General features: G+C 27.1%; 1 protein-coding gene across 2 annotated transcripts in view; it reads left to right on the top strand.

The window, feature by feature from the left end:
• The window catches only part of LOC107456948 (fibronectin type-III domain-containing protein 3A), a 112,794-nt gene extending 102,768 nt beyond the window's left edge, over positions 1–10,026 (top strand). For both annotated transcript variants that reach the window (XM_043044811.3, XM_043044810.3), the window contains exons 21-26: positions 789–863; positions 1,046–1,299; positions 3,483–3,686; positions 5,872–6,038; positions 6,818–6,942; positions 8,907–10,026. In XM_043044811.3, the coding sequence (XP_042900745.2) occupies positions 789–863; positions 1,046–1,299; positions 3,483–3,686; positions 5,872–6,038; positions 6,818–6,942; positions 8,907–9,227 (1,146 nt within the window). In that variant the 3' untranslated portion in view covers positions 9,228–10,026. The remainder of the gene's footprint in view (positions 1–788; positions 864–1,045; positions 1,300–3,482; positions 3,687–5,871; positions 6,039–6,817; positions 6,943–8,906) is intronic.
• Positions 10,027–14,725: the final 4,699 nt, after the last annotated feature.

Here is a 14,725-nt window from a genome sequence, read left to right as displayed (position 1 = left end):
AAATCTCAAAGTTGAACTTAAATTATGAATACATTGTATTAACTATTGCTTGATTTACATACAGAATTATTTAAAAGATGCCCAGGGGCATTTTACATAACTATTTGATTGAAATTTATATTGATGTTAGTAATAATTCACAATGTGTGTAAGGATTTTCAGTATAACCAATTAGACATAATTTTCAATCTGCTAGGTTTAACTCAGATTGTTCAATTTCTTACAACACTCAATAATATACATTTATTATGAGTTTTTTTTTAATGAATTATGTAAGTCAGCATTATAAATCTCATATAGATTGTATGAAATTATTTCTAGTACAAAAGTTAAATTGGCTTTGAATATTTGAACTTTAATAAAGTTTAGGTTTTGACAAGTTTTTCTTTACAAATTGTTGTTAAGTGATAGTGGTGTGAATAAGAGTTCAGTTGGTCTAATCCCCTTTAATTCAGACACCATACCTGTTTTGAAATTTTAGGATAGTTCCCTTTAAAAATTAAAAACAATAGCTTGTACAGATGTGACTAAATTAGTCCAATTTTTTCGTCATAAGTGGTAAAATCTCTATGAATGCTGCTTAATGTTATCGGATTTTGTTATTGTTACTACTTGTTATTTTGTCAATGTGTCCTGAAATTTGAGTACATCTGAATGGCTCCTGTTTATTTAAATTGATTATAGATATTAATTTTATAACAATTTTGCTTTCATAATCAAATACATTTTTTGCTTTAATAACGGAAAAACTGGTTAATATCTAATTTTAAACATTTTTTTTTTAAAAGCTTTATGATGGTCTTTGTCTGCATTATGAAGTTCAAAGGCTGCTTCCTGCAACTTCATATTATTTCAAAGTTCGAGTAAGTTGTATTTCTGTTGTAAATTATTTGTATATTGTGTTAAAATTCTTAATTTCAATACATAATTGAAACATTGGCTTAAACTTTAGTATAACCTTTATTAACATTGCTTTGGAAATGATCCAATTGTTTAACATTATCTTTCTGTGATTTCAGCTTATATAAATTTGTATTCTTTTCAGGCAATTAATGAAGCCGGACCAGGACCTAATAGTGATACAATCATGTACAGAACACCTGCTTCCCTACCTGGTGTGATATCTAGTGTTAATGTAAAAACCTTATCAAATTCTATATATTTATCTTGGACTGAGCCACCCACAAATGGTTCCGAAATAATTAGTTACAATGTAGAACTTGATGATGTACTGTATAATACGGAAGAAAATATTCCTGAATTGTGTATAGAAGATTTGTCTCCAGAAACAGTGTACAGGTAATTTTGTTCTTTTTGTATCTTTAAAACTTTTTGATTAGCTCTTTTTCTTGGATGGTGTTCAAAGTTTTTTTTTTTACTTCTAAGTATTAGAAACACACTATATAGTTAGTCTAAATTTCTAACAGTGAATTTCACTTTATGTATAAAATATAATAAATTTATAACAGCAGTAAAAAAAAACTCTTTGGATCAGATTTTTTTATGAAAAAAGAATCATTAAAAATGTGCTAATTTAAAACATCAACTATTTTTTTAGCAGCTGATAAATTGAATTTTATATTTAAAAAATGTCCAGCTCAAACATAGTGCTTCTCATCTCAAATCAAAATTTGCTGTGTATTTTATATGACTTATTATATATTATTAAAATGTCATATAAGAGACAGTCTGCTTATGCAATAATATGCTTTAAATAATAAGTAGAATTAGTCTTTTTAGAAAAATATTTATAATGTTTACAAATGATAGTTATCGCCAGTGTCACAATAAGTAACAGATTATTTACAATCAAAGGTTGTCACGTTAGAAAAAAAATGTGCTCTTTCAAATAATTGATTTTTAGAAAAGTGTCATGTAGCAATCCTGTTACACTGATTTAAAATGGTCGCAGTTACAGTTAAAGGGAATATGCAACTTACTGCAGAGATGCCAACTTGCTCCGGACAGCAAATATATTTTTTAAAGTGGTAGTTCATCAATTGTGATTCTTGGTTTAATAAATTCAATTTAGTAGACTTTTATCCACCACTATTTCGATATAATTCGTAGGCTTAAATAATTCACTACTTAATAGTACTTATGTCATGCTATACCTTTTAAAAAGCAAGCAAAAATAGACAAATCTTTGCAAAATTTATTTTGTAGTTATTTACCGTTTTTTTAATTATTTTGTCATGCCCGGAGCAGTTGGCATCTCTGTTACTGACCTAAAAATTTTTTTTTATGCTGTAAAATAAAATTCTGTTTAAATACTATAATGCCGTTTTTTAGCCTTTTTTTTTGTCTAATGTTAACGCTTATAGCAATCAAGTTATGTGTATTGAAATATGTTAGTTGTTATGTACTGAAATTTTGCTATTAGTGAAAAGTACAATGCATATACATAGTTCGGAGAGCACTATGTTTGGCCAAAATGTTCTTATTTTTCGGTATTCTAGCACTTTTTCACTCCTTAGACTCATTTTCTTTCAATCTAGGAGGGCTCTGAAAACTAAAAGCAGGGTATGTGATTTTTTCACAAATATCACAGTATTACACATATCTCAAAACCATTGTTTCACAAACTTTCACGATTCAAAAACTTATGATTGGAGGAAATTTTGAAACTTATGCTAAATCCTGTTAAAAGAGATGTTCATATACATATGATTCTTCTGCCAATTTGATTCTGTTTGGACAGTTTTCTTCATTTTGAATATTTGGAACTGTGCTGGAATCTGCTGATATCGAGATTCTTATTCATGTGATTTTAATATGAATAATCTATTTCCATATTCACCTGATTTAAGTTACGTGTTACGATTCATATTCTTGTGATTTAAAAAATTTTTATGTCTACTTATATTCAAGCAATTTAAAAATCAACTATAGCAGTTTGTAAGACCCAATGTTGTGATTCAAAACTTAAGTTTATTCACTTTAAGTTTAAAGACCAATGTCGCGCTCGTATTCACGCGTTTTTGAAATCCACTATTGCGATTCGTATTCAAGAGGTTGTAATATCAAATATCGATTTTCGTATTAATGTTTATATGTGATTTAAAAACTACTCATTGTGATTTGTAATCATGCGATCTGAAGCTAATGCATCGTGATTTGTATTTTTGTGATTTAAAAATTCAATATTGTGATTTATATTCATGCCATCTTAAAATCCGATGTCTCAATTATATTCATGTGATCTTATAATCCAATATCGCTAATCTTGTAAAAAGTAAGTTTTTTTTTAATTAGTTAATATAAAGGTGTGATATTCTTTGTTAGTAAGTAAATTAATTAAGTATGTTGGTTTAAATATGAAACATATATAGTTTATAAATTAATATCTTGATATCGATTTTTTGCACATAAAATTTTCATTTTGGGTCACAATTACCTCAGGTTGACTTATCATGCTTTGTGTTCCTATTTTTCTTTTTATCAATGTATGAATTGTTTTTAATGTTGGTTATCCTTTGCAGCCTACGCATCCAAGCAGTGAATGAAGTGGGTGTTGGTCCATTTAGTGATCCAATATCTGTTGAAACTATGAAATCTCCACCTTCCCCTCCACATCTTGAGTGTGTGACTGTCAGCCATAATTTCTTGAGGCTGAAATGGGGGGATCGTCGAGAAGAGGAAGACTCCTTGTATTACACAGTAGAAATGTCTAACAGATCTAAGAGGTAACAATTTGAAATTTGCTGATATATGTTAAGCTGATATTTTTATAATGAATTAACATCTGTAAATTAGGTAGAAGAAATTTTTTCTAGATTTAGTTCTGGGCTTAAGGAATTTGTATTTGGTGTTTAAATTTATTTTTATTGGTTTCTTATTCAACATAGGGAAAAAAACAAGGTAGCCAAAATTACCCAGGTTCTTAAGTCAAAATCTTAGACATTTGTTTTTATATGGGAGTAAAATAAGCAAAACCAATTTGTGAATACTTTATTTATTTTTTCTATTATTGCCTGTTTTATTTAAAAAAAAAAATTTTTAAATTTTTTATAAATCTTTATTTTGTTATTACATCTTTATTTTATTATTACATTTAATTATTCTTTCTTCCTCGAATTTCATGTTTGTTTTATGGATGTTTCTACATTCGTTAAATTAAATGAGAAGTGCCAATCTTGCTTTTCTCTCTCTGTAGCATCCTTCTATTCATTTAGCTCTTCAAATATAACTATATATCTTTATTTTTGGTTCCTCTTTATTTATTATTTTCTATCATAAATAAATTTTTCCAAAAAAATTAATATTTTAACAAAAACTTTAATATTTATTTGTCATATAATAATAAAATGACCAAATCTGAAAAATTGTAGTTTTTAAAGCTGGGATAGTTTCCCAAAATATCTGGATATTTAGTGTTAATTTTGCCTCTAATAGACACTTTAAATAAATGTTTGAGATTCTGCTGAATTAAAATATATATGTTAAATCTATGATGGACTTTTGTTAAGCCTCTTTTCTGTAAATTTTATCTTTTAGTTCAGCCAATCACAAAGTGTAACTTGTATATTGAAATAACATTTGGACACAAATATTGCCCATTAATATTGCCAATCATTTATGTAGGTACATCACAGTTTAATATAAGATAAGGAGTTAAGCTAAGGTGTACTAACCACAGTACAAATACACATTTGTACCCAGTAAAAGTAACATGGAAAAAAAACCCAACATATTTGGATGCTTAAAAGCTTTCATACAAAGTGGGGTAGGACTTTTTGGGGCAATACTATTTTTTCTGCCATTATGTGATAGCATTAACAAACACATAAGTTACATGAAATTTAAGGGATAAAAATTGCAAATTCATTTCATTTTAATGGTTATTATATGTGACAGAAATATAATGAAAATATTATTATCGACTTCACAGATCATAAAATTCTGAGTTACTTAAATTGCATTTTAACAGTCATTTTACAAACGAATTATTTTCACATTGATAAACTATCATTAAATGGAAACACTTCTGTTTCAATATCGGCAAGATTACAACCAATAGCCTTGATTTTTAGCTGAGTTCTCAAAAAGCTATAAGTAACTGTTAATTTTTTTTTCTTAAACTATTTTTTAGAAAGAGGCCAAAATTGACCAAGTTGACCATATGATAAAGTTTAGGTATGTTATTTAGAAGTTGCTGATTAGGCTCTCTTGAAGTGAGAAAATTAGATATATAATGTAAACTTGGCATGTACTTATTTTTAGAAATAAATCTACTTCAAGAATTATAAATTTTCAAAATTTTTTTGATTCATTGATATTATTTTACATAAAATATGTTTGTTTGATTTTTTTAATTTAACACTGTAGTGATTTCAGCAATTTAGCAAATTCTAACCTAGATATTCTCTTGAGGAAATAATCTTCTAAATTATGAAGAGAATTGTTTACTTTAAGGTAAAAAATAAATAAATGAATGTAGTAATAACACAATGTTTTAGCAGCAAGTGGTGAATAATTATTATTCATTTGGTTGTCTGAATATTCCTTATTTAAACATTTTCCTAATTTAGATATTAGTTTTTTTTTTTATAGTTTAGAATTCTAAATACATCAATGCTTCTCTGAATCGTTTATATTTCTAATTATATTATGGTTAAATATTCTTGTTTCATTTCTACTATGTTCTTGAATTTTTTAGTTCTTTTTTTATTGTCTGTATTGATTGTTTTTTTAAAAATAAAAATTGGTAGCAAAAAATTTATACAATCATCAAAATGTAAAATTTTTTGCTTTCTTTAGTGTTATATGCTTCAAATGATGATGAAAATAATGTTTGATTGTTGATGATGAAAATAATACTTTTATACACAATATGCAACCTAAGACTATTATTTTTTTTCTTCCTTTTAGCTTTGTACCAGTCTACCATGGAACTAGTTTAGGGTGTAAAGTGAACAGGCTTCAGGAAAATACCTCTCTTTTATTCCGTATTTGTGCCTCAAATGAATCTGGTCAAGGTCCTTACTCTTCTGTGTTTACATTTCGTACAACCAGGGCACCACCACCTTTGCTTAAAGGTCAGTGACAGTAAAATGGTCTTTCCTTTCTAATTTCACATTGACACATTTTTGTTAGGTCTCTGTCTAAGTTAGTGTTGTCACTAGTAAAAGAATACAAAATATTTAATTCTAAATTAACAAAAATTCTTTGAAAGAAACGCGCTTAAAAGCATCAGAATTTTCAAAAGAAAGAATAAATATAGCAATAGAAAAAAACGAAGGAAATAAAAAATATGACCACCGAAGCCGACGTCTTCAGGGGGTACCGACCTCGGAAGCCATAAAACAAAACCTTTTCTATTGAGAGAGAGGCAAATTTAAATGCCAAAAGTAACTCTCTCAGTACCCTGAAGGTTTTGTATAAGTCCAGAAAAAAATATATGAAATACATAAAACCAATTCAGAAAAGAAATTCAAACAAAAACTTGAGAAAATAAAAACTCACATAAAACCGGTCAAACAGCGATTTCACAAGCAAACTAAATGCAAAGGAAACACTTAAAACAAAAGAAAACAACGCCCTCAATTAAAATGCGCAGATTGAAAAAAAGAAGAAAACAAGAGACGTTGGACGTTTGTTACGTAATCTTCTCTTTTACTTTTTTTCAAAAGGTGCTTATTTGTTGTTGAAAAATCTGGTTACACACCCTGAAAATGCTTTTAAATTTTGATGCAAAAGCCTCTTTTATCATCATAAAACTGAAATCATTGTTAAGTATTATGTTGGATTTGTAAGTGAGGAAAAAATCCTTTAATTCATAATTTAATTTAATTGGTCAATGACTTATTTATTGCAGCACCAAAGGTAATAAGTGTAACAGAAGATAACTGCCAAGTAGAATGGACAGGTGTGAAAATATCACAAGGTGTGCTACATTATCAGTTACAATTATCTTCAGCTTCCTCTTCTGATAGTATAATGGTGAGTGATAATTTTTTTTTATAAATGAAAGATATTACAATCAAACTTCAAAAACTATGTTTTGAAAGATAATTTTTTTTTTTTTGAATTTGTGGTTCTGTAAGAAAATTACAAAAAAAATTCTTATATTTATGATATTTATAAAAATCATTAAATTCAGATTAAAATTCGAAATGTCTCAGGTTTCAAATTGTATCAGTTTGTATAATCTTCAATTGTTTATGTGAGTTAAGCATATCTTCAAACTTTTCTGGTTCATTTAAAGTATCTTTATTCTTTTTGTTTTATTGTTTGCGTGATTATTGATTGCAAAGTTGTTTTATTGTTTGCATAAGATAACAATTTTGCTTTTTGTATGAAACTACTCCCATTTCTTGTAGTTCAGCTACATCTTGTGGCAATAAAATTTAGATTCAATCCCGTTTACACTTCAGTTTAGTGCAACCTAGCTATTTTCCACTTTTGCTTCATTAAATTAATTCTATATTCAATCCATTTTACATTTAGATTAAATAAATGTTACTACGCCCAACTTTGAGCTATTAAATTCTACATTCAATGAAATTTATCTTCCGTTTAGTTACACAACTGTTAAATACAATATTCTCAGGAATAATTGTTCACATGGGAATTCGTATTTCTTTAATCCATGTCAGATGAATGAATCTTCATTATTTATGAGTATCACAAGCACCCTCTATGAGAGAAAATATTAAATAACAAAAAAAAATCATGTTAATGTTGCGTCTTAATCGAATTTGAACTAATTAATGTAACATTGCATAATTGTTATTATAACTACACCCAACTCTTCTGTTATTAAATTCTATAGTTTGTCTAAAGTAAGAACTCCCCTAGCCGTTTGTCTGGGTCCATGGCGGTGACTATGGTAATGAGGTATAACTATTTCAAGTAGGGGTATGGGGTCACTGTTTAGGACAGGTTTTGGATTGGGTCAGTGGAAAAAGGGAATATTTTCCTTTGGTTTATTGTGTTGGCCCTAGGGTGAAGAAAAGCTGTCCTCCCTGAAAAGCGCAATTCTTGTTTGCATTGCAGCAGACGGTACAACACTTTGTGGCGGGGGGAGTTCTTATCATAGACAAACTATACATTCAATCCAATCCTGTCCTATTTGGTAGTTAAATTTTCCCTTATATATACAATCAGGGTGCTAAGCATTTTAAAAAGCGCTTATTTTTGAATTATACATTTTAAAAGGCCTTAAATGTGTTTTTTTTTTAAAAAATTGGGATTTATAAAAAGTGCTTAATTTTCTATCTTTTAAAAATGGATTTTTTCTTTGCCTTGTCGATAGTCATTCTAAATTACAAAAAATGCATGATTTTCAGAATTTTCTCTGCAACATTTATCGTAAACTAGTTATTTTATCATGATTGTGTAAAGTTTTTGAATTTTATTGATTTTATGTTCATAAATTAAGAACTTTAAATGATAGGAACATAACGTGTGACATTTTTAAAAAGTGCTTTTTCATGGTGTGTTATTAAAAAGTGCTTAATTTTTCTGCAACTCTGCTGTATTTTTCAAGATATTCTCAATTTTCAGATTTCATTTCCCCCTTCTAATATCGAACCGAAAAATCTCTTTCTTTTTACAGTGTCTGATATAATCAAGAAAAGAGTTCTTTGTCCGAAACTAGTTATTTTATCAGAATCATGCAGTCTTTGAAAATTAATTTGCATTTTGTTAAAGTATATAGTGCTTAAAAATATTTTTTGAGTGCTTAAAAAGTGCTTATTTTTTGTTGAAAGATTTGGTGACTCACCTTGAGAAAAAAAATATTAATTACTGCACAAAACCATTTTTTTTTTTTTTTGGAAACTGATTAAAAATATTTTTTGAGTGCATAAAAAAGTACTTAAAAGGTGCTTATTTTTTGTCACTCTGACTGTTATGATGTGTTTCATTCATTATTTATTGTTTTAATTTTTTTTTCTTTTTAGGTGTACCAAGGATCTGACACAAAATGCTTTGTAAGTAACCTAGAACCCAATACTCAGTACACCCTGCGGATAGCTGCTGTACGCCCCTGCGAGGATGGGGACTTAATAGGAAATCTCAGCCCCCCTACACCCTTTACAACCTCAAGCATAGACACTGCCCCTCACACTTCTATGGCATTACCCCAAACAATCTCTCAAAGTGAGAGGAGGACAATGAACGATAGGCATCTGTCAATGGCTTTAGTTTTTGCCTTTGTCTTATCTTCCTTTTTATTTGCCATGTTGCTGGAACACATATTTTGCTTCACTACACAAACATAATTTTGTCATTATTATTTACATTACACTGTAACACAATTGCTCATTCCTGGTGCTTTAACGCTTAAGTGATGGCAATACTGGATATTTTTTGGGTTTTTTTATTAAATGTTTGAGAATATCTAGCCTGTTTTTTGAGATATATAAGCTCCTTCTTCTTCTACTGCTATTTAAAACTATTTTCTCTTTTTCTTTCCTTCTGTAACTTATCACAATGAAAATTATTGTTTTGTTATTTAAATGTTATTAGTCATGTAAATTGGTTTACAAAAATATTTTTATATATATATATTTTATTGTGTAATGCTCGCGATATCTGCATTTTTTTATTGTTAGCTTTGATTCTAAGTTGTCTGTTTTATGAGCTGTTGTGAAATTTTGTGTATTTAACTATGTTTATGATTGTGTGGTAAGTGCTGTTTTATTTAAAATTTATAGTTTTTCTAACTTGATGGGTTTCTATTAATTTAGGCGGACCAATGTTTCATGTCCATTAATTTAATTGTTAGACTTTTTTATATTTTTTATTGGTATATGTAAAAAAAAATATTATTTTAACCTTTAGTTTAGTTATATTAAAGCTCATCTAAATCCTGATTTTATTTTTGAAGAAAAGTTTTAATGCTCTTTTGCTATTATTTCAAGTCATTGCTAAAATACAATTTCAATACAATACAATCAATCAGCAAGTTTAATAATCATCTTTATGTTTGATTATCTGATAGTGGTGATTATGTAATACATTTTCATTCTTTTTTTTAATGAAGGCTTAGTGACCAATTTTTAAAAGTAAGTTTGCTTTAAATTTTGCTTTCACACTGAAATAACTAAATCATATCTAAAAAAAGTTTTTGAAGTAAAGAAAAAATTGAACCAATCAAAAGAATTAAAAAAAAAAAAAGAGTATAACAAAACAGCACTTACTATTTGAAAATATTTATTTGTATTTCTTTGTCTTTAATTATAATCTTTTTCTAAGTGTCATGAACTAAATGTTTTTATTTATCAAAACAAAATATTTCAATATGCACCAACTTATTTTCTTGGTGTGACTGAATTATTCAGCGTAAGTTTTCTGCCTCATTCTAACATGATGTGTGTCATGTAAATGTGAAAGAATTTTTTTCTTAAAATTTTCGTAAGTTTTAACATTTAGGAGGTTGAAATGTAATGCCTTTTGTGTTGGGCATATCTATGAGCTTAGGGTATTTCATACTACAAAGTCTTTTTATCTGAAAATAATGGTGAAAATATATAATAAGTGTGCTTTAAAAGCTTATGTCTGTGAATATATATAGTAATTTGTGTAGTAATACTTTTATATTCGATTATGTTATTTTTGCAAAACCTGTAGATTTCTTGTTGTCAGCTATCAGATCAAAAACCTTTGGCAATGCATTGTGTTTTGAACAAATATCATATAGCACTCTTATTACTTTTTTGTATAATGTGTATTTAAAAACTGTGTTGATGGTTATAAGGAAATAATAATTGTGAGTAATGTCACTTTTCTGGAAAATTTAAATGTAATTATAAAACTCTCTTTCAAAAATTAAGAACTAAGAATTAAAATTATCATTTATTAGTAGCAGTAGGAATTTTAAATTTCACACAATCGTTTAATATGCTTTTTAATTGTTTTTAAGATTCACATTTAAAAACTTTTGATATTAATGTAATTATACTAATTTATTTAAGCTGTTTAGTGTAATTTTAACTCGGCTAATAACTCTTAATGAAAACTTCTCAAATTTTTACTTGGCACATTCATTAAAATTCTGGTTTCAAACTTGAATAATTATTCTGGCAGATTTCTTAAAATTTTAAATGCATAAAAGTAGAATCCAGCTGTCTCAAATTATCAAAAATGTTAACCGATAATACTTCTAAAAGTGACTAATAAATCATTTTAAAAATATTCACAAAATAAATACATAAAGACTCTACTAAACTTATTATTTGGTGAATAATATAAGTGGAAGACAGAATGCTTTTATATGTTCAATCTAAATTTATTTAAATGCATACTAGACAATGAATTGAATACACATAGCTTCAGGAACAAAAATTTGAAGTTATTTCAATTTATAACTTTCAAATGATGGTCATATTAAGAAAGATAATATTAGTTATTAATTACATAAAAAAATGTTTGACACAAGTTTTTTAAGTGATTTTCATTTGAATAAATTGAAGTGTAACTTAATTTTTGCCACTGTATTGTATTGAATGGTTTAATGTGTGTGAAGGCTAAAATAACATTTGCATGCGTGGAATAGATAACAAAACTTCATGTGTCAGTGGTTATAACAGAAAGTACTGCGGTAATGGAGGGTCGTACTAAAGAGCATAGACTGTAATACATTAATAAATGTACTTATGATTACAGACTTCCTTCATATCCCAACTCAATATTGGATTTGGTATTTATTCAAATAAAATAAAATATGTTATTAATGATAATTAATTATTTTTTATGTTAATAAAACATACTAATTCATTGTTTTGTATAATTTTAGATAAAGTAAAATTGTTGATCTATTGATTTAGTTTTAGTAACTGTGCCTTTTCCAGGCAGTAACTTTGCAACTCCATGTTTTGGATATGTTAGAAATGAGCAGTTTAGTATGATTATTGAATTTCCGTCCATGGTATGGCAATTGAGCAAAAAATAAATATGAAAGTGTGCAGAGATTTGGGTTGTCCTTTTCACTAGATTTTCTGGAGCACAAAAGTATTAAACTTTCTGTTGAGATTGACTGCACTGCAGCATGTACTTGGGCATGAAATATCCTTTTGACAGAAGGAAGCACAATTCTCGTCTCTCGACAAATGGTCTGCATTCAATGGCAAAAGTCTAAATCTGTATATGAATTTCAGAAAGATTTCATCAAATTTATTGCATGATTTTATTTTTCTGTTATAATGTGTCATATGTAAAATAAAAAACTAAGTTATTTCTAGCTGATTTTTAGAATCGAAAACATTAATTCAATTATGAGACTTTTATTTATTTAAGTTATTTATTGATGTAAGTTGGATTAAAAAATAAAGAAGAATAACGAACTAATAGTTTAATCATTAATAAATTTGTTTCTCTAATATGTGTTTTGACTTTTTCATCTTAACTTATGCTATTTATAAGTGAATGTAACAGTAAACCAAATTGGAGAAATTTCGTTGAAACAGATATATATTAAGAATATCATTTTTTAGTATGCTGATTGATGTTTCAAGGAATAAGGAAAGAATAAGGAAAGTTTCCTTAGAGGGCTTAGTAGTAGGACAAGAAAGTATATGTTACTGATGAAGTAAAACTAAGTGTTCTGGTAAAACAGGGTTAACATTAACACACAGAAAAAAAACCTTATTTTTTGCAGATTGGTTTTATCTATTTCCATGATTTTTGTAACTTCATTATTAATTTTTTAGTTATGCCTTATTTTTAATGCATTACAAAACGTTTAAGAGTTTTTTTAAAAAAAAAAGTTTAAAAAAATATCACTAGACAAAGTCTTTTGAGAAAAGTCTAGTCTCTAGACTTTTAGGTACGTCAGATTCTGATTAATTCATTTCCCTAGATTTTTTTTTGTGTTTTAATTAAATCAATGATTTTTCAGACATTAAAATTACCTGGCTTTTCTGTGGCCACCCCGTTAAAGAGAACATTTTAGTACATCAAATTTGATAGTATTGGTATAAATATAATCTCAATAGCTTTTGTTGGAAATGCTTTAATATATATTTTAAGAATAAATTAAGATTTAAAATTTTAATATTTAATTATATTCATATATTAATTGAGTTTATTTTTTAAATGTATCTTGAATTAAATTTACTTCTAATTTAAATTTTCATATTATGATTTGTAATATGCATTGTTACATCAAATGTAACTTTATTTGTAAGTCTTCCAAGTTATTTTATTGGTAATTTGTTAACCAATTTATCTTATTTAAAATTTATATAACCAATCATGAGAATCTGGTTTCTGAACTAATGCAACTTATTTAAAGAATCTGATTACCCAATTTTTTTTATTTTTAAGAAATGCATGTCCTTATGTTTAACTTCAAAGATCTATTATTTAGTCTTATTTTATTCAGATCTATATTCAGTCTCAATATATTAAAACCTAATTTATAAGTAATGCTTTTTCCAAATAAAAACTAAAATAAATCATAAATATGCATAATGATACTTTCTTTCCTCAAAATTCATGCAAGTATCTGAGCTATCTCTTTTAGAATCTGAGAATATTTATACGAGTTGTTTCCTACTGTATTTTTGAATCTTATTAAATGATGTTTCAGTACAGACTTAATCATGTTCCATGTTTTTATATATATGTGATAAAAAATATACTTCATTAATATTTTTAGGATGGCCCAAAGCTTGACTTTATTATTTGTTTTTTTCCACCTGGATTAATGTTATTTTATTTCATTGCTATTATTAAGCTATCTTACCCCAACTGTAATAAACTCATGGTGCTATATGACAATTTTATTATCTTCCGTGTTAATAATATATTTATTGTTATATCAGCATTGATTGTGTATAAAATTTGTTGGTATTGATGTCAGAGTACATTTTAGATATTAGCTAAACAAACACTTGATCTGACACTAGACTTTGCTTTTTTAAAGATATTTCAGTTTTTATATTCTTGAACTATATGACATATCAATTAACTTCATTTTTTGGTTTTGAATTGCACACTTAAAAAAATTTTTTAAAAAGCAAAACCAGAACACCAGATATATTTTAAACAGTTAAATTTTTTTATATCTCTTCCATGTATTAGAGTTTCTCTTCTACGTATTAGAATTATTATTTTTTTTTTAATGAAATGAGGCACTAATCTGTAAGTGCGTTTTATTGTAACACATTTACTTTTCGACTACTTCATAAGTTTATGATTAGACATCCTGGCTTACATAAGATGTTAATTGTATCATTTTTACTTAAATCTTATTCCTTTAAATTATTAAAACTGAAATGGTGTCGAAAAATTGATTGAAATTTTGTTTTAATTAAAATGAGTTTCTATTTACTTTGGGTTCCAGATTTACGCAGCATATTAAAACCCAGACACAGTTTTATGTTTTTGGACTAAAATGTTACATGAAGGTATTATTTTTGATAGGTTAAGGCTTTTAATGAAAACATAACACTAGAATGTTAATTTTTATTCATCAAGCCTGTGGATAAAAACATAACATTAAAACACTAATTTTGATTCATAAAGCTACTGGATGCAAACATTTGAATGTTAATTGATGGTTCATTTGAATGTTAATTTTGAAACCTCAAGTTGCTGAATGAAAACAGTAAGGTTTTTGTTTTGTTACCTCTGGCCTTCTTCTGCAATGCAGGTCCCACTACCATTTTTTTTTTTGGCAGTTTATAAGTTGTTTTTTTGTCTAAAATTAACACTAGAACTTAAATGTATCTGAATTTTTAGTTTTTCCCTTTAAAAATAATATACCAACTCTCTT

The sequence above is a fragment of the Parasteatoda tepidariorum genome, chromosome 8, assembly GCF_982258835.1.
Source record: "Parasteatoda tepidariorum strain Cologne lab strain chromosome 8, Ptep-v5.0, whole genome shotgun sequence".
Lineage (NCBI taxonomy): Eukaryota > Metazoa > Arthropoda > Arachnida > Araneae > Theridiidae > Parasteatoda > Parasteatoda tepidariorum.
Note: the sequence above shows the minus strand (reverse complement) of the source record. Positions and strands in the feature narration are given on the sequence as shown.